Source organism: Cydia fagiglandana, chromosome Z (genome assembly GCF_963556715.1).
Source record: "Cydia fagiglandana chromosome Z, ilCydFagi1.1, whole genome shotgun sequence".
Taxonomy (NCBI): Eukaryota; Metazoa; Arthropoda; class Insecta; order Lepidoptera; family Tortricidae; genus Cydia; species Cydia fagiglandana.
In genome coordinates, this window is record NC_085959.1 from 34,007,493 (window position 1) to 34,029,190 (window position 21,698).

At 36.5% G+C, this 21,698-nt stretch overlaps 1 protein-coding gene across 4 annotated transcripts; it reads left to right on the forward strand.

Annotated features, from left to right (window-relative positions):
* Positions 1 to 508: 508 nt before the first annotated feature.
* Positions 509 to 21,482, forward strand: LOC134678825 (high affinity copper uptake protein 1-like). Of its 4 annotated transcripts, none has more exons than XM_063537528.1 (7): positions 509 to 718; positions 1,675 to 1,761; positions 2,089 to 2,181; positions 6,054 to 6,166; positions 6,253 to 6,375; positions 17,238 to 17,267; positions 19,882 to 21,482. In XM_063537528.1, the coding sequence occupies exons 2-7, from the start codon at positions 1,684 to 1,686 to the stop codon at positions 20,081 to 20,083; spliced, it is 639 nt and encodes a 212-aa protein (XP_063393598.1). In that variant the 5' UTR covers positions 509 to 718; positions 1,675 to 1,683; the 3' UTR covers positions 20,084 to 21,482. The 4 variants fall into 4 exon arrangements, with proteins under 4 accessions (XP_063393598.1, XP_063393600.1, XP_063393602.1 ...); XM_063537529.1 differs by lacking the exon at positions 509 to 718 and adding an exon at positions 935 to 1,075; XM_063537530.1 differs by lacking the exon at positions 17,238 to 17,267.
* The last annotated feature ends 216 nt before the right edge of the window (positions 21,483 to 21,698 follow it).

Below are 21,698 nucleotides of genomic sequence, written 5' to 3' on the forward strand. Positions count from 1 at the left end.
TGACAGCATTATGATTACGAAGAAAATAAACTGTCAAACTTGAGTGAGATACGAGTTTTCAAAAGTAACCAGTCCGTGATGACATTCAATTTGACACAGCATATCGGTAGTTTATACTGGGTCAAGCAGATCTTGTCAGTAGAAAAAGGCGGCAAATTTGAAAAATGTAGGCGCGAAAGGATATCGTCCCATAGAAAATTTGAATTTCGCGCCTTTTTCTACTGACAAGATTTGCTTGACCGTCTATAGTATTCTAACTGTAGTGTGACCATGCATGTCGTAAATAAATTAATAACTTTTTTTTTCAACACGACTAGAAAATTAACGTTAACCTCACTAATACTGATACGAAACAGTTGCTTATAATTTACGAAATTCGCAGTGTTAGTCCTGCTCACGTCTCCTGAATCATCCTGTATATATTCTTTGAATAGTATAGAGTACGAAAAATCTGTAGAGCCCATTATTATGTCTGCTGTCAACTGTCATGCATGTAAACGTCAACGCCACCCTACGAATTATGAAAGCTTTAGTGGTGAAAGGAATCGGGAACGAAAGACCGACTGTGTTAAGTTAAATCAGTGTTCCTGATGCGATTATATAAATTTATATTTACTATACTATAACAATACTGATAACATTTTATGTCTGCAGAGTCTAACATTTTGCCAATTATTAATTTTATTTAGTCGTTCACGTCCTCCTAACATTTTATAAGGTAAGTTTATAAGTTGTGTTATAATGCTCAGGATACTTCATTATCAGGGCTAATTGACTATTTAATTAGACGGTAATAACAATTTGTACAATAATAATTTAGGGACCTGTGGATTTATTGTTCGTATTTGAATGTACTACTGCAATTGTGTAATGCATACCAGACAACAGCTCTATAGTAAGAGGTACTTGACTGGTTAGTTAGATCATGTAAGTGAAAGGACTCGTGTAGTTCGCGTATTACCATTGCGCTCGCCGGTCGTTTTCTTTCATGTGCCTTACATTTCAATAGAGTTTTAGTTACACTTTCATGGATTAAGTTTTATTTTATTGTGCTGTTTATTTGCTACAAAGTAGAGTAACTATAATTTATATTTTGTATATTTGGCTAATGATAGTTTATTTGATACAGTTTTGAATAGGATAGTATAATTGTACTTTGAAATTATTATCAATGCTAACCTGCTATTGGTGTGAACTGACAACAAATTATTATTAAATCATTTATTTATTAATAGTAGAGGTTATAGTATTACAGTTGTGAAATAAATTAAATAATATAACTACATATGTATAGCAGAGTTACTTAGAGGTAGTAAAATTCTTAATCTGGATGTTACAGGTGTCAATATTAAATAACCCCTTATTAGTGCATGGGTAATAAATATAAAATAATCAATCAATGTTTATCTTTTTTGCATGACTCATGCTAAAAAGATAGTCATTATTTGGTTATTTTTACACATCACACTGGTACTCACATAGACCTATTCAAAATTTTCAACAATACAGTTTGATTTATAAACTCTTCATTTGATTTAATAACAGTTTTGAAGCAATGAAGTTCAGACTTCTATGTTTGTAATAACAAATGAGCTGTTATATGTGCAATGGTTTAGCTCATATGTTATGCAGACATTAAATATGGCATCTAGTTTTCATGAGACTGTATTTCAGACCTTTAACATGGCTCACAGCCAGCATGAGCACCATCACTCGGGTCATGACCACATGGAGCACCATGACATGAGTCAAGCAGATTATGTGAGTGGATAAAGCTTATATTCATACTAAATATATAGTTTCTGCTAAATTGACCAGACCAAATGTCAAGTAAATAATCTAACAAGTCTTTAATAATAAAAATAAAATAACTTATAATTACAATTGAGATAACTTATATCAAACTAAGGATGCTATTTTGATTGTCCAGCTAGCATAATATGGTTGAATACTTTTTGTAGTTTCAATAAAATGGCAATGATTTATGCTAGATAGCTGCTAATTAATCAATAATCATGATTCTGAGTGTTTGTAAATATTATTCTTACCCTGTATATTTAATAATACCAAGTTTTTTCTTAATTCCAGACATTAATGAATGAAGGTATAAATTCAACCTTAAGACAAGGCAATGGAGATCATAAAAGTCATGCTTCCCATGGCTCAATGATGGCTATGACTGTAAGTATCACCAAATCTAATACTTTTCTCCTGTTACTTAGTGAAATAAATGGGAAGAATTTCAGTCGTTTTTTATATGATGTATGTTTTTGAAGAGGACAATACAAAATGTTTTAAAAAGCGTCTGTACCATCTCAATTTGATGCTTATGTACCTCGTAATAAGGTATATCGTATCCTCGTAATAGGGGATACTCGGGAGCAATACTCAAGGTTGCTTCTGACTAAATTAAATGTATAATACAACAATACGTATAAGTTTAAAATAAACTGTCAATGTATTAAGAATGTATAAAATATAATGTATACATTTTTTACTATAACATATTGTTATGTACATTCATAGTTCTCAGGTTTAGCTCAGAGTTGTGTAGTCATATAGTTATGTCACCTTGTAGTTGACTGTAAGTCTAATGCTTTGAGGGAAACCTCATTACCATTTGTCCATTGAGAACTCATTCTTTACGCTAAACAATGACCTGTTTACCGAATAGTTACTAAACAATGTACTACCAAAGGTAAACAGTTAGTGACTCGGAATAATGACTCAGAATTTAGTAGCCTATTTTTTCGGAATGTTACCGAATGGACTGTCGTAACTGAGCAAAAACATGCGTTGCGTCTTTAACACAAAAAAACCGGGCAAGTGCGAGTCGGACTCGCGCACGAAGGGTTCCGTACCATAATGCAAAAAAAGGCAAAAAAAAACGGTCACCCGTCCAAGTACTGACCCCGCCCGACGTTGCTTAACTTCGGTCAAAAATCACGTTTGTTGTATGGGAGCCCCACTTAAATCTTTATTTTATTCTGTTTTTAGTATTTGTTGTTATAGCGGCAACAGAAATACATCATCTGTGAAAATTTCAACTGTCTAGCTATCACGGTTCGTGAGATACAGCCTGGTGGCAGACGGACGGACGGATAGCAGTCTTAGTAATAGGGTCCCGTTTTACCCTTTGGGTACGGAACCCTAAAAATACTATTGCCCTCTCTTTATTTTTCAATCCTACCCTACTTTAACCTCCTGAGACTAAATGTGCATGTCACAATGTACACAGACACAATGTACAGTCGCCATCAGATATATCTGAGCGGCCAAGGTGCTCACAAATATCTGAACACGCCTCTATTGTTCAAGGCGTTAGAATGCTTGTTCAGATATTGTGAGCACTTTGGCCGCTCCGATATATCTGATGGCGACTGTACATAACGTGCAATCTAATTTGAACCTTTCGTGGACCAAATAAAGTAGTGTTTCTTTTGTTTCATTGCTTTTTAAAACAAACTAAATTCGTTCCTTATTTATTTTATTTTATTTTTATTTATTAGAGATAAATCACAATTACATAATATTTTGATCCAAGAGCATCGTTAAACCAGCATGGTTTGTCTCGATACTCAATTCCGCAGTACTTAAATAATTAAATATACAATAAACACTTAAAACACATCTAATTCGTAAACAGCATTATGCATATAACTATTGCAAAAAAAAATTACAAGCTGAGCGCATCTGTTATCACACCGGCCGGCCGAGCAAGATAAGAACCGGTCGGCGCATAGGTACTAGGTACAGGCTGCTCCATTTATGCTAAATGGAATAACATAATAATACGTTTTAGTTAAAATTATTTAATTGTTTAAGCATTTCTTTTTTAAGAATATTTCCAATATTATTTGGTGTTATCTTATCTTTCCATTCTTTAGGTAACTTATTTATTAAATCTGGTATGATATAATCTGATGTTCTTCTGCCATAAAAATTATTAAATTGGGGCTTTCGAAGCATTTGATTTGTTACTTGCCTCGTATTTATTGGATGAGAGATTAAATGCTGGATATCATTTCTAAAGTATTGCTCTTTTAACATATGGTATTTAAATTTTGTGTGAACGGGTAGGACCTTACATGAAGTGAACAGGTCACTATCACACACACGATTCTCTTTAATTTTATAGGGTACTATTAACTTTAGCAGCCTCACCTGCAGCTTATATATTTTGTCAAGGTATGACTTAAATGTACGGCCATAACTACTTAACCCATAGGAAATAATGCTTTCCACGAGTGCATTATAAACATCCAGTCTAATATTATATGGAATTCTATTTCGTAGAATATATATTTTTGCCATTACAGCTCGTAATTTAGTGCATACCGAGTCAATGTGGTCACCCCAGTTGAAGCGGTTGTCAATTATGACACCTAAATATTTTTGTTTACAAACTTGTTCCAAAGGCGTACACTTGCAATTATGGTCAACATTCGGTAGAGAGTGGAGACACTGATGGTCGTGCCCTATAATCCTTACTGCTCTCACCGATCTTGATTGGCTAGAATGTATATGAAGCAATTTAGTTTTATTTGCATTTAGGACCAGCCCTGCGTCGTTATAGAATAATGTTCAAATAAAAAAATTGAAAACTTTATATGCTGGGTTTTTTGTACTGAGCGAGCAAAATCGATAAATCCAACAATTACTTGAGACTAAAATATAATAATTGTATTTAAATGTAATATTACATGTGAATGTAACACTTTCTTTTTGTAAATTTGATGTCCCCGACCTCTTTTTATAACAAAAAACCGAGCAAACAGGCATTTTTGTGCAGCAGTGTTCTCGCGCACGTCTGGACTCGGTCTAGTGAAAAATCCAAGTGCCAGTGTTGCCAACTCGGATTTTGAAAAAATGCTAGATTATGCCAAAATCTTGCCAAAGTTTTTGGAAATATGCTAAAAAAATGCTTAAATGTCAACTTGAAATTAGATACTTAAAACACAATTTTTTTCAAATTTGCCGCCTTTTTCTACTGCTTGACCAACTTTATATAATCCGTCGACGTCCATCCGTCCACAAAAGTCAAAATTCATATGAAAATATGAACCACATAAGGCCATGGTGCATATTGTTGCTGCCAATTTGGTGCACACTTGGCTTAGACTAAATTATGCTAAAAAATAAGCCAGATGCTAAATGGAAAATTTTGGTGCCAAAGCAAGTGAAAATATGCCAGATGTGGCATCAATTATGCCAAGTTGGCAACACTGCCAAGTGCAACTAGTTTTATTACCCGCGCTAGATTAGATTGACGCGCTAATCTTGTACCTCGGCAGAGGGGAAATAGTGCGAATGCCGCCTCCCTTCCGTGTTGCTCGAAGCTTGTTATAATTAAAAAATCAAAAAATAAAAAGTAGTGCTTTTATATACATAAAATTGCGTAAAAATATTTTCTTTCTAGAGTGGAAAATGGGGATTACGTTTGTTTAGAGAAGCGGTCACATGACTCCGTTCCCTTTCCTCTTACGTCTGAATAAGACTAACAATGCAGTACATAATGCTTGCGGTGTTGATATTATCGGAATGCCATCGTCCGCAACGTTAACTCACAATTTGTCGACCTTGTTGCAAACCAATAAGATCCACTAATACAATAATAGGACCTTGCTAATCCGGACGGGCAAAAAACCGGCTGTTATCCGGATTATAATTTTTATGATATAAAAAATGAATGCTTTATGTATGGTTCAACTGTATCTCATACATAACATAACAGCGCTCTATCACGACTTCAGGGCTATAACCGCGAAAATCGAAGTTCGCAAATTGCGGGCATTCTCTGTCACTCTAATTACGCCTTCATTGAAGTAAAAAAGAAAGATCCCCGCAATTTGCGAATTCCGGTTTGCGCGGTAGCCGCTCAGGATACCCAGCCTGTTTCCATGGATCGGCTATGCAAGTAGACGCCAAATCACAACGAATGCCTTATAGATAGTGCCCTGAAGTCCAGAAGGGAATCGACCGTGTAAACGTGACGTTCCTGCAAGTCTTGCAACACTTCGTACCTTTACCAACGTTAAACATTTCTTTCCTAGTTCCATGGCGGCTATGTGGAGACAATCCTCTTCTCCTGGTGGGACGTAAAAGAGATCGGACCGTTCATTGGCTCATTCATTGCAATCTTTATCATGGCTTTGCTATACGAAGGGTAATTTTTATAAATTGTATAATGAAGTTCAATTAAAATTATCTTATCATGCTTGGTGGTTGCATAATGAACTTGTTTTGTTTCAGCCTTAAATATTACAGAAAACATCTGCTGTGGAAATCGTATGCGGGCCTACAGTACTGCGCAGTGGCGCCACCTGACAAGGGAGTCCAGAACATATGCAGCCCTGATGAACCTCAAGTTATACAGTTGAGTATAGACATTATGCTGTCCGTACTTTCGTAACTACCTTCCTTATCTCGCCGCTACTCGCGTGACTTTACACTTTCGGCGCGATTCGGGAAATGAATTAGAGATTCACTAGATATGAAATAGTAAAGACATGTGACGTTCCACGGCAAAAGGTACCATTGCCCCGGCTGAATATTGGAGCGGCGTTAATAACAGCGTAAGCGCCAGCCGCCATACGGTACCTTTTACGTGGAACGTCACATATCTTTACTATTTCATATCTAGTGAATCTCTAATTCGTTTCCCGAATCGCGCCGTTTGTTCGAAATCTGCCGTGGTCAGTATTTTCAGACACATCTGGAAATATCGATACGGACTATCGATTTGTCTGTATACCGTATCGATGTTTTCAGTATCATATTATGTCCATATACTTCGTCGTTATTGATTTTCAGTACAATGTAGTCACGTTGTACAGTCGTACATTGGGTGCCTGAGCGGCTACCGCAAAAACCGAAATTCGAAAATTGCGGGGATCTTTTTCTTTTATTCTAATGAAGGCGTAATTAGAGTGACAGAGAAAAATCCCCGCAATTTGCGAGCTTCGATTTTCGCGGTATATAGCCCTGATGATATGAAGCCGTAATAAATAGTATAAACACTCCTTATTCATTAAACTTTACGAGCCACAATTAGTAAAATTTTTGTTTTGTTCCTTTCAAGTTAACTCATTTTTAGGGTTCCGTACCCAAAGGGTAAAAACGGGACTCAATTACTAAGACTCCGCTTCTGTCTGTCTGTCACCAGGCTGTAACTCATGAACCGTGATAGCTAGACAGTTGAAATTTTTACAGACGATGTATATTTGTTGCCGCTAACAAATACTAAAAACAAAATAAAATAATTATTTAAGTGGGGCGCCCATACAACAAACGTGATTTTTTGTCGCTTTTGCATATAGGTATGGAACCCATCGTGCGCGAGTCCGACTCGCACTTGGCCGATTTTTAATTATCGATGTCACGCGGCATTTCCATTTCCGTTTCGTATAAATTGCCTTTAACTTTGTTACATAATCAAAAACCAGTTTGTATCGTGAAGTCAATATAATATCGCAGTATTTGCATAGGCTTTCGTACCAATTACTCAGTATATTCCTACCTAAAAGGTTTTCTAGCAAATACGAGGGATTGACAAAACGAAACATCGATAACCGTGTTATCGATAAGCAAAGCAAGTAAAAGATATATAATAAAGTATATGAGTTTTAACTTACCGAAATGTTACAAGAATATAACTCAAATGCAAATGGACATATAGATACCTATAGTCATAATAATGACTAATCGATTAAAGAACTGTCATCTTTATCAATGTTACATAGTATTTTTCACCACACCAGCTTGGAAAGGCTTACTATGCACTTCAAAAACTGATAGCAATGTTGCATTTTGAACACATGTGAGGCAAAGTAATCAAATGCAAATTTAGAATTGTTTTCTTATGTTTGCTGGTAGAATTTACTTTTAAATGTTGATTTTGGATGATAAATATTTAATAACATTCATTAGGATTTGATTTTGTTTGTATTTTTTCATTTAATATTTGCTTCGCGTTGGTGTGGTGAAAAATTTTGTGTTTCACTCGGGGGCAAATTTAGTTTAACCCTCGTGCTTTGAAACCCTCGCAACGCTCAAGATTCAATTTTGTAATCTTTTGCTTGCTCGAGTATCAATATTAGCACGAGCGGTTAAACAATAACTTTGCCCCCTTGTAAAACAAATTACTATTCTATAGAGTCGAGCTTACCTACGTATCGATAACAGTTTTATGTCGATATTTCATTTTGTGGATCTCTCGTTATTGCTAGAAAAAGTTCTAGGTAATAAGGAGATATCTGTTGCTGTCTGCAATTACTAATTACCTAATTACATAGTCTGTTGAAGTAATTCCTACTGCAGCTATCGAAGTGGCTGTTAATTTATTTAAATGGATGATATTGTAAGAAAGATAACGCATTCTTGGCTCGACTGGGCTACCTAGTCTTAAGACTGAGTCGCCCGAGCAGTGGCGCCCTCATTAGGGGAGTTATGTTTTCTAATAAACCAATTAATGTATGTATATCTCAGTATAGTCATATTCTAGTCCTACTGATTCCCCAAGTTTTAGTATTTGTCACATAGTTTTAGTAAACATAATTACCCTAACGACGAGTGCTTCTGGACGGTCGAAGCAGTCTTAAGGTCGACAGCCCTTTTGGGTTTATATCTGGTGTAGTAGACATTAGACAACAACCGGAATTGGGCATTCAGTAGGGACAGTAGGTAGATAATCAGATTCACCGAAAGCGTTTACTCTTCCACAATATGCGTGACGTAGGCGTTTATGAATCATCTTTTATGAATCTCTAGTTGAGAGGTTAGTGAACGACCACTTCTTCATATACAAACGTAGGTAATCCCCGTTTTCCTCTCTAGCACTTTCAGTGCCAAGTGTCCCAATTCTAATGGCTCCTCTTCATGATGGGCCAACGCCGGCCACTCCAAGGGACGCATTTATGCGTTAGAGGGAGCAAGTGATATTGCTATCTCATTCTACCGCATGGCTGCGTCCCTTGGAGTGGCCGGCGTTGGCCCATCGTGTAGAGGAGCCATAAAACCGGCTATCGGGCCGCATAGTGGGCCACTATGATGGGACATCGTGTAGACTGTGTAGAGGACCCATTCGCTGCCATTGACTTGATATAAAGTCAATATATTTTGTGCCGCACTGCCCCACACGCCACGTCTTGATATGTTATATGGTTTTCTACGTGCAATTTTTGACATGGTGTTGATGACAATGATGACACTCTAATACCTACTTTAATGATGTGCCGGCGTGGCGAAAAGGTTAAACTGTCGATCATTCGACGCTAACTCCTGTGAATCAATTGCATCTGTATATCAGAGTTTAACGTACCCAACATAATACCTGATATACCTATTACTTACATATATACAACTAATTGATATCTTATCATGCTGATATCCAGTTAGCAGCCATTCGTAAACAACTCCTTTTAAGAGGAAAGTGCACGAACGTTTCCAGTTACCTATAACTATACAAAATTAGTCCACTTTTCCACTCTGGATATTATTAAATCAAATTTACATTGTAATTAATTATCGTAACACTATGGAATCAATTAACTTACGACTAATTAGAGGTCCTTAAATACATATTAAAACAATTCTATGCTATACAAAAAATACTTAGTTATATCAATCCTACACATCGGTTTTAATCAACAAGCAAGGTACGGTCACATTGTATCACTGCATAGAGTGCAGTGAGTTTTTTCAAATATAAATGTCTATAGCTTTGATCTTAAATTGCACATGTACTTATAAATACTAGCTTCTGCCCGCGACTCCGTCTGCGTGGAATAATGATGATGATGATGACGATGATGATTGTTAAAAACTATCCTATTTCCTTTGTTTGGCCTCAAACTATCTCCATACCAAATTGCCACCAAACCGAAAAAAAATCGATCTAGCTAGGTCTTATCTCTGGGAAAACGCGCATTTTTGAGTTTTCCGAGCATCACACAGATATTTGTAGGTAAACCACGAATTAATTTATTCGTCAAAATCGACTCAGTAGTATTAGAGGGCTATTGCCAAAGTAAATTTTGTAGTCACGGTACCTTTACTGCCATCTATCGACACACGATTAAAACTTAAAATAAAATTGAAAATGTATAAATTAATCAAAATATGTTTACGGAATTAATTTTTATTGTTCCATACTGACCCATGTTCTTTTACTGATATGTGCTAAAATTGTTAAATATCAAACGGTGTCGTCAACGCCATCTAGCCGAGAATAGGCCAAAGGCTAAGGCTATCTCTGGTAGTATTGAAGTTAGGGTGACTCGACATAATATGTGAGGGTATAAATAACCCTTCGTCTTCTTGCCAATTAATGTCGAAGTGACATAAAATTTGAACGAGTCCAAGAGTACAGTCACCTGTAATAATATGTTACTCTAAAAATATTTGACACGATCTTATTTGTAGTGCAAACACATGCACACGCACACGTCACATATTTTTGCGGCTTTTGAAGAGTAACATAATATTGAAAGTGACTGTACTCTTGGACTCGTTAAAATTTCATGCATGTCACTTCGACTTTAATTGTCAAGAAGACGACCATTTAACAAAGGTACCTACTTTTTCCAACGACCAAGAGTCCTAGAGGTTTAAAATCTTTTCCAGTTATTCAATCATGACTTCATAAGTGTTACCTACTTAAATGTGTGTCTAATTTAATGAACTATATTATATGGTAGAGAAGAGAGATACCTTCTTGTAACTCATTACGTTGACCCAGCGCAAGTTGCGTACCTACCTATCGATCTTAAATGGCAGTTAAATTACATACGCCCATGACTGGACCGTTAGACCATAGCAAAACAATTTTATTGTAAACGGATCCTTTTGTCGGCTGTTCATTATTGGTAAATCCGAAACATCAGGTTTAAGAATCTTTTCTCAAACATGCAATGAAATATTGATGTTATGTTCCATAAAATAGGCTGCGAAGTATGACGTTTCAGGTGCGGCTAGGACAAAAGGTCGTTAACCTTTTGGCCGCCGGACCTAGTCCGCAAAGACGCTCACTCACACGCCAGAGTAAATTTTAAGTAAACAACTAATAAAAAGTTTAGGGATTGCAAATTGTGATATCGATATTTACAATTTATGGTAAAAATCTTCTCAATTTGGCTTTGTTCTTAACCAACTTTAATTTATTTCGAGAATGCCAAAAATTTACATATTTTTTACACACGACAATGTTAAAAATAAAGGTCTTTATCATTAAAAACAACCACTAAACAATATCGATTTATGACTTAATATCACCGCACTAGGCTCTACGAGAAGTCTTGTATACATGACAACGGCGCGCATGGACTGCCCGCAGTGCAGACCGACAAGGACCGTTTCCGCGCGGATTAAGTAATAATAGTCTCTAGGTCAACGGCGTAAGCGCTTGTCGGTACGTAAACTTTATAAGCGTTAGGTTAGAGCCGCGCATCGTGTGTCGATAATATAAATGTACCGGAACTGCATTGGGGAAAATGACACGTGGGTTGAATTGTCAATGAGTGAAGAACAATAATATTGGAAAAGGGTGGGGATCAGAAATGTTCGGGAATGCATGTTTCACATTCGACATGTTCCTTAGAAGAGCTTGTCAGTTCCCGTATTACACCCCTACCATAATAATTTTTCGTCAATTTCAAATACATAACATTCTCATAGTTAGGCGACACTGACTAGTCCGAGCGTCCGCCTGTAGGTACCATTCTTGTGCGAAGCGGTCACTGCAGGGTATCACTCCCCACTACACTATCATCTCAAAATGAATCATTTGTTCTGCAAATAGACCACAAGGACAGATTTACTTATCTGACTCTACTATGGACAGCTGAACAAGTTCCCTGAACTCCAGCTATAGTTATGCCTGTCTCTCTCTCGTTTAACGTATTCTAGTTACTAGTTATCACCAATTGGCATTTAACAGGTGTTCAAATGCTTAAATAAAACCAGATTGGCCACTTGATGTTTATTTTGAATATTCTCTAGAGATGCGCCGGATATTCGGTTACTATCCGGTATCCGGCCTATCAGGCCAGTATTTTAATATCCGGCCGGATACCGGATAGTGCCCTATTATTCGGCCGGATACCGGACAGTACCATTGCTTGATTTCGGAGTAAAAAAAATGGATTTAAGAAACAGTCATGGTCATAATCGTACTTGTTTATTATTTTAAAACAATTTAGAGATTCCACTGACTTGCACGCGCACTCATTTCGAACCTAGAAATGTGTCCGCGCGAACGTTCACTTAGAAACAGGTTAAAACTGCAGAATGCGCACCTGAAAAACCGAAATGTAGGTGCAGCTCCGCTGTCCTAATATTCGGCGACCGGATACCGGATATTCGGCCGATGGTCCGGTATCCGGCCAAACAACTATCCGTTGCATCTCTAATATTCTCATATCGAGTTAACATTCCCATCCCTAGCTGTCTTGTATACAAGACAACGGCGACGAGGAACATGAAAAACGTTGAAAACTGGAGCAATTTTTTTGATTGCCTTATTATAAAAGAATGGATTTATTTATCTGCTTTGAATGCAATTATTTTAAAAATCAAAGACCTAAAACATTAACACGAGTGTAAAAAATGCTACAATTGATGTTTTTTCACATTTACCGAGCGGTTGAATTTGTGTCTTGTATACAAGACAGCGGCGCCAGTGTATCGTTCTATCGTTGTCTTGTATACATGCCAACGGCGGTCAAAGGGTTAATGGAATTTCATACACATCTTGCAGGCCTAGGCCGGCAAAGTCCTCTTTTTTAATTTTCATTTCACAGATATTTGTGACACAGCATCGTGGCATTCATCCATTAAAAAAAACTAGAGGCAGTATTTGCTTTATGGTTCGTAATGACACTCTGCCACTACGCCTATAAAAAAAAAACAAAAAACAATGTTTGCTATAATTTGCAGTTTTATTTGTATAAAATCAACATGAACTTAATAAATAATACATTCTATAATTTTAAATTATAAATTTAACTACACAAATAAAAACATTTAAAATATTTCATCTAAACGTTAGCGGTAAAAAGGTCTACTCAAACACGCGTAGTTATATTTTTTAAATTGTTATGGAGGTAAAGTTGAAAAATATTCATTCTGTTTTATTGGATTTATGGTGCGTTGTTGATTTTTTGACTTTAATATGAGTTCCGACGAAATAATGAAATTAATATTAATTGTAATCGTAGGTGTTGGAATTGGCAGCGTAAGCAGAATTGATTTTAAATAACTTGCTGTCTCTGGCGCCAAGTCAAAGACGAAGTATGTATATGGTTGCTTATGGCAATTTTATTATTTGAGAAACTAAGAAAAATGGCTTACAGTTTATTAGAAACAGTTTTGTGGCATATTTTAAATGAATGTAACTACAAATTCGTCAACACTGTGGAAATTATACTTATTTACTCCATGCATAAAGCAACGATGTGATGTGAAACATGATATCAACATGAAAGACTATGTAAACTTATGTGACGAAAACGACAGTCAGACGGATACAAGGCGAAAAAATCAAAGATACATGAAAATATACGGGTAGTAAAAATACACGACTCGTGTAAAACATACGCGTGATAATGATATAGAGTACGTGTTGGTTATATTTTGGGTGTAGTTTACTTTTAGTTTTTTCTATAAATAAAACTTGGGTTTCGTGGATTTTTTATTTTATTTATTTCATTGCATGTTTGAGAAAAGCACTATACATACCTCGGCGGGAAATGGGGTTGCCCGCGCTCAGACCTATCCGGCCTCGCTTCGCTCGACCGTCTATATGTCTTCGGCCGGCAACCCCTTTCGTCCCGGCCTCTGTAGTAATGTACTATTATTTCTCAAGAAGATATAACATAACTTCACTTAAATGAGAAATTACTAAATTAAATTATGCATGCACAATTAACATATTGTAACTATAATTGAAAGATTGGCAACGCGCATGCGACACCCCTGGAGTTGCGAGCGCCAATAAAGTACGGCAGGCGCTTACTAAAGGGGGGTTGCAAGCTGGCGTGTTATTATATAATAATACCTAATATAAAGGAATAAATAACATTCTATTCTTATATTAATAAAGTCTCGCAAATATGACACTTAAGCTTTTTTAACCGACTTCCAAATCCCAAAGGAGGAGGTTATCAATTCGGTTGTATGTTTTTTTTTTTTTTTTTATGTTTGTTACTCCATATCTCCGTCATTACTGGACCGATTTTGAAAATTATTTTTTTGATTGTATGTATATGCATACAGATTGGTCCCGTTTTTGTCAAAATCCAGTTCTGATGATGGGATCCATGAGGAATCGACGGAACTCCTCAAATCTTAAAGGCATACATATGGTGATTTATGAAGTGGAACTGCTGATGATGATCAGAACGGAACTCTTCAACGACGCATAGTTCACCTTTGGCGATTTGTCCTCTTCGTTATGTTTGTTAAGCAAGTTAAGTTTTTAAGCCACAATTTTATCAAGCTTGAGTTCTGATGATGGGATCCATGAGAAATCGAGGGAACTCCTCAAATTTTAAAGGCATGCGTATAGAGATTTTTGTATTTTCATCAGAAAATAAAGCATTTTCATTAAAAACTGTCGCATTTGATGAAGTGGAACTGCTGATGATGATCAGAACGGAACTCTTCAACGACGCATAGTTCACGTTTGGCGATTTGTCCTCTTCGTTATGTTTGTTAAGCAAGTTTAGTTTTTAAGCCACATTTCTGTCAAGCTCGAGTTCTGATGATGGGATCCATAAGGAATCGAGGGAACTCCTCAAATCTTAAAGGCATACGTATAGAATTTTTTGTATTTTCATCATAAAATCAAGCATTTACATTAAAAACTGTCGCATTTGATGAAGTGGAACTGCTGATGATGATCAGAACAGAACTCTTCAACGACGCATAGTACATGTTTGGTGATTTCGAATTTCGATTTTGACTTGGACTGGGACCCGGACTCATACCCGGATCCGGTTCGGACCCGGACTCGGACTCGGACTCGGACCCGGACTCGGACCCGGACTCGGACCCGGACTCGGACGCGGACCCGGACTTGGACCGGGACTCGGACCCGGACGCTGACTCAGAGACCCGGACCTTGACCCGGAAAACCACTATGATACCTAAACTAAATAAACCACTATGATTACCTACCATAAAATGTGGGTATGATGATGCCAAACCCCTCCCGCTCAAACTCCCGTACACCGCACCGCATGCGCCGTTAAGTGGGTTAGGTTAGGTTTGAACTGCGATCCTCACAGAACCGAACAAAAGTGGGTTAGGTTTGGTTAGAACTGCGAGTCTTACAGAAACGAAATGCTACTAGAAAAGTGGGTTTGATTAGGTTCGAACTGCGATCCTCACAGAACCGAACTGCTATCAGAGAAGTGGGTTAGGTTAGGCTAGATAACTACGACCCTTACGGAAACGAAATGCTACTAGAAAGTATAGGTACTGGTTTTACCTCCTTTTCTATATTGATAAAACAAAGTACATCCAATTTATTAATAGAAGAGGAAAGAAGGAGAAACTGCATATAGCCTATAATGGACACACTCTCGTAGAATGCGATACCACTACGTTTTTAGGATTTGCCCTAGATGATCGATGTACTTGGAAAACGCATGTGGATAAGGTATGCTCAAAAATTAATAGATTTGTATATGTTTTATGGCGTTTGACACGCATAACTGATATGAAAACTGCTATAATGGCATATCATGCTTATGTTGTATCCAATTTAAGGTACGGTATATTGATTTGGGGCAATTCATCATATGTAAATCATGCCTTTATAGCACAAAAGCAATGCATTAGAGCAATATGCAACATCCCTCAAAACTGGCCTCAAAGAACATCCTGTGTAAGTTCTTTTATAAAATTGAAATTGTTAACGGTGCACTCGATTTATATATACGAAGTTTGTGTATTTGTTAAATTGCATCCCGATATGTTCGTCATGAAAAGAGATATAACACATTTTAACACTAGATATCCTGACAGGCTAGTACTCCCTAATATGCATACAGTTATGAAAAATAAAAGCTGCTATGCAATGTGCGTTAAAATATTTAACAGACTGCCTGACGAGCTTAAACAGCTACCACTTAATAAATTTAAAAACAAACTGTACTCTTTCCTTGTTGACAAGTGTTATTATAGTCTGAATGAATTTTTAGATAAAACTATCACTTCATAATCTTTTGTAACAGTCCACGTTAATGACTTAACTAGTTTAATAATGCATGTTTTGTTTTAAATAATAATATCAATTAAACTTAAATTTAGTATAATTTTAATTTGCATGGCTTTTTAAAGCCTAAATGTGTACGGCTCTATAAATAATAATGTAACACCATTGTATACCACATTTAATGGCAAATAAATATATTTCTATTTCTATTTCTATTTCTACATAGTGCACCATTTACCATATTCTTTCACCGGGCCCCATAGAAGTCGGTTTTTTTTTCTTAAAAATTATTTTAAAGATGTTCAATGATGCTGAGTTACGTATTTCTATTGGTAAACTATTGTAGAGCTTCGGTCCTTCCCGAGTAAATTTTTTCTGACCAAACTGATTTGTTCGCGCTTTTGATAAGGCTAAATTGTTTGAGCGTCGGCTGTCCCGTAGGCCTTTTTCGCTGTTACATTGTTGTGTAACTCTATCACTCTTCAAAATTCGAGCGGTAGAGAGGCAGATAACTAAATTTTGATTTTCTTTTTTCTCGGTAGGACCTTTGGTCACAGAGGGCGTATGATGAAAGGGGACACACACGACATGATAAATCGAAAGTCACATTTTAACATCGTCTGCATATCATCGTAACAAAGAGACTGATGCTGTCGCATTCACATTTTTTCCGTCCACATCCCGATCTCCCGGACGTTAAAACAAAGAGAAAAAATCAAAACAAAACTATTACTCTCTATTTTAAAGAACGGTTTAATTAATTCCGAAATTTATTATGAAATATTCATGATACGTATGTCTTTGATTGGGCACATAATTCATTTTAGTATTAGGTATTCGATATCAACTATTCTTTGCAAACGTGATTCGTTTCACGTCCACTGTTTACTTTATATAATCTCTTTTGTCTTGTATGTGAATGTAAACTTTGATTCTTGACGATGTAATTTCCCACTTTCATAACCAATTACCTCGTTAATATGCCTATTGGTAATAAAAAATCTTTTTTTTTTCTTTTAAGGCCGGGGCCGCATGCTCTAGAAAGGAATGTGTAAGTAACCTTATTTTTTTGTTTTCTTTATTAAGGGACTTTTTCGATTGAACGAATATGTCACCCCAACCTTATTTATTAAGTCATTCATGGCTACGTACAGTTAGCAGCAGATGTAGCTATGCGGGCGAAGCGAAGTTTCCAAAATTATCTGAATACAACTTTAATATTATGAGAAAAAGAGCGTCTGATCATTTTAAAGGTTGGAACGGAACACCTTTGCAATTGACTGTACGTTAATTTTTAATTAGCTGTCTAGGGGTTGTGCATAAATCACAAGAGATGTTTTCGGCTACTTTTTGACATGTGGTAGGTTTCTTTTTCTTAGTTTCGTTCACTGTAGAAAAATACACGTGAGGTTTCCTTATATCCCCCAACGTGATCTATCGTGATTTTTTCGTGACCCCTATCAAAAATCATAACTATATCACAATTTAATCAATTAGTTCGCAATTATTTGTTAAAACAAGTAGTAGGTAGTTATGGTAAGTACAGTCACCTGCAATAATATGTTACACAACGAAGGCCGCAAAAATATCGGACAGTCACCTGCAATAATATGTTACACAACGAAGGCCGCAAAAATATCGGACACGATCTCATTTGGAACACTCAGCCACATTATTTAATTTAGTAAATACCTAACTGACATGAAGATCAAGTGACAAGGTTTAATCTGCTGACCTTACGTGCTGATCGTAGGATCGTATATGTACCTAAGTAATTAAAAGTGACCTATGTTACATTTTTTCCACCATTCTAGCATTATATGTGAAAATGTAGTTAATAAGTACGTTAAGTAGATCAGTCTCTCGTACAAAATCAAAAGCCGTGATCGATCGCTCGCCTGCAGGCTATATAACTGAGATATTATCTCTGAGCCCGTTATTTTTGTTAGATTGATATGCCGACAAGCGAACAGGCCTAATGTTCAATTGCATGTACTTACCTGCTTAGTGTAGATTCGTGAGCAGAGGTTGAGCGACGAATGCAGAGTAATAAATAAATAAACATTATAGGACAATTTTACACTGATCGACCTAGTCCCACAGTAAGCTCGATAAGGCTTGTATTTTGGGTACTAGTATGACATATGTATGATAGAAAAATCATTCATAACTCAGGAACAAGTATTTGTGATGAACACACAAATAAATGCCCCTACCAGGATTCGAACCCGGGACCTCCCGCCTCCTACCTCGCAGGCAGGGTCACTACTGGGTTACCTACGCCATTTCGAAAGATGTTTTGCCGATAGTTGTTTCGTCGAAGACCTTTTATCGAATCTACTATTAGACGAAAGCTTGATCAATCGATGGTACCATTCATCGAAATATCATTTCACCGACAATGCGTTTTGTCGAAAGCTTAAAACATCGAATATTCATTTCATCGAAACTTTTTTACACATGATATTTCATCGACATTTGAAGTATCTACTTACCTACTTATGCAATGTTTTATTTTATCGATAAATGGAATCTTGACCGTTGCGAGGGTTTCTATTACAGAATAATTATTTATTTCCTAGCAAAATTTCTTGTAAAACTGGAAAACCGAGTAATAAATATAAAATAGTGTATACTTCACTTCTTAACTTCTTTAGTCGGTACTTCAGTTTAGTAACTTTAAGATAGGTCAAATATTACGTCTGGATACGATATTGTATCTAGTACCCAATAAATATACACTATTTTATATTTATTACTCGGTTTTCCAGTTTTACAAGATTTTTTGCTAGGAAATAAATAATTATTCTGTAAATTTGTTTAACCCTTGTGCCTTGAAACCCTCGCAACGGTCAAGATTCCATTTTTCGATAAAATAAAACATTGCATAAGTTTGTAGGTAAGTAGGTACTTCAAATGTCGATGAAATATCATGTGTAAAAAAGTTTCGATAAAATGAATATTCGATGTTTTAAGCTTTCGACAAAACGCATTGTCGGTGAAATGATATTTCGATGAATGGTACCTTCGATTGATCAAGCTTTCGTCTAAAAGTAGATTCGATAAAAGGTCTTCGACGAAACAACTATCGGCAAAACATCTTTCGAAATGGCGTAGGTAACCCGTCACTACTAACTAGGCTAGGAGGCCGTTAAAATAAAATATATATTAATACACTATCACTAATACCTACTTAATATATATCAATTGTTCTTATAGAATAGTTAGTAGACGTTATGTTTAATTTGTGAAATTTAGAAAATAGACTCTAATGTAAAGGAATTATGGAAGTTTTTCGGAATTACTTCTCATTCTGATGCATTTGGAATTATCCGAATACAGCTTAAGTTGGTTTTGCTGCTAGTGCTTGTTTCAAATCAGACCTTTAAATTAAAGGATCACTCGTGTGTCTCATCTGTCACAGCCAATTTGGTCCAAAACTACTGGACTGATCGAGTCCGATTAAAACTGTTACCTATTAACGTCAGGACCGTTAACCATATAGACAGTATGGTTGCACTTTTATGGTATATCCTGCATTGAGCCCGCTCTCACTTAGGTATATATGAAGAAAGCTAGTTTTGATGAGACTAAAAGTGCGACTATGATAATCCGTAAAATTGCAATGCAATTAAGTGGTCTGATAAGAGTTGTTTTGATTACAGACCGACGATGCTAAGCGGCGCGCACGCCTACCAAACCGTGCTCCACGGTCTCCAGGTGTTCATCAGCTACATGCTCATGCTCGTGTTCATGACGTACAACACGTGGCTCTGCGTGGCCGTCGTGCTCGGCTCGGCCACGGGCTACTTCCTCTTCGGCTGGCGCGAGTCCGTCGTCGTAGACTTCACCGAACACTGTCACTGACACAAACTCAAATAACGAGGTCGGGTGACGCAAAACACGTAATACTGAATGAGATCCGGATTACCTATAGACGAACAATATAAAGCATTGTGTTTATTTTTAAGCATAAACGTTCGCTGTTTAGATTATAAATACCTGCTGTACCTAAAGTGTAATATTTAAGTTAAAATTTAAAGTGTTATTTTTTAAAGTGGCATGAAAAATTGAGCTTGGCCTAAACACACAATACGTATTAATCATTATGTAATGTCCTTGTTATTACAGAATAGATATGGCTAAGCTATTCTGTAAAATTATTCCTTGAATTGCATTCCTCTTATTGTCAAAATGAATGCCTTAGCTAAGAGAAAATACCAAGGTATTTAAATTGGTGATGGTGTGATATGTTATATGCACAAAAACATGTAGAGATACATAAAAATGATTTATTTACTATTTACTTGGTATTTACCCTACGAATTAAGGTATTTATTTTGGCGATAAGAAAACTGTATTTATGCGATAAATTAAAAAGTAATTATTATATTTACCAAATAAAGCACCTAGTGTAAAAATCATTTATTTGCAACATTTTTTTTGCATCTCTTACTCAATGCGCGCCACCGGAATTCCTTGCAACTATTTGTATATTACCTACTTTAGACGCCCGGGATATCGCATTATATTGTTCGTCATTAGCTGAATTGGAGATGATCATTTTGCATACGTTTTTTGTGTCAACTGTGTAATGACACAGGAGTACAGAAACGGAACAGAGACTTTTCCATACTGTGAAATACATTACTACAATCGCGCGGCTTGCGCTTCTCTCACGCTGCGCGTGCGGCAGTAGTGTACAGTCGCCATCAGATATATCGGAGCAGCCAAGGTGTTCACAAATATCTGAACACGCCTCTATTGTCAAGGCGTTAGAGTGCGCGTTCAGATATTGTGAACACCTTGGCCGCTCCGATATATCTGATGGCGACTGTACACGGCATGGTTTTACGACGCTGTTACTTTACTCCAGTGGTTATGATGATTTAGCACCGGCTAGGAGACGCGTGGCCTAGCGTTAAATTTCATGCTTATGTAATTTGTATATTGGAAATTTGCCGCTGCGCCTTGTCTCGTTCACCGGTAAAGCACTCCCAGGTACCTACAGCACATCTAGCCTGTGACTACTACAATACAAACTAGTATTAAAATATGTTAAATAGTATCCTCGCTTTTTTGTTGCGTAGTTCAAATGAATATATAAATATCGTGTGTAAAATAATTCACGTTTTAAGAGGACACATGTTGTTTAAGTACTTTTTGGGCGACGATTTTGATGTTTATTTTAGTACCAGTTATACCTTTATAGAATATTGTATATTTAGAATAATGATATGAATATAAATGCTTTGATCTGGAAAAACTTGTCTTTTATTTCTCAGGGAATAAAATAATTGTATTTTATATATTATACAATATAGTGGTAGATAATACCTACCTATATAATTATTTGTATCTCCATTACAAACTCTCGGGTTTTTAAGCCCAGTCATTTTTTAGGCGTGCGTGGGGATATAGATCCAACACGTAGAGGCCGTTTGGAGAGCTTTGATGTCATGTAGAAAGCCTGCTGGAACCC

Coding starts and splice junctions, on each gene's coding strand:
- LOC134678825 (XM_063537528.1), top strand. CDS start 1,684: ATGGCTCACAGCCAGCATGAGCACCATCACTCGGGTCATGACCACATG. Junction 1,762..2,088: donor ACATGAGTCAAGCAGATTAT/GTGAGTGGATAA, acceptor TCTTAATTCCAG/ACATTAATGAATGAAGGTAT. Junction 2,182..6,053: donor GCTCAATGATGGCTATGACT/GTAAGTATCACC, acceptor TTTCTTTCCTAG/TTCCATGGCGGCTATGTGGA.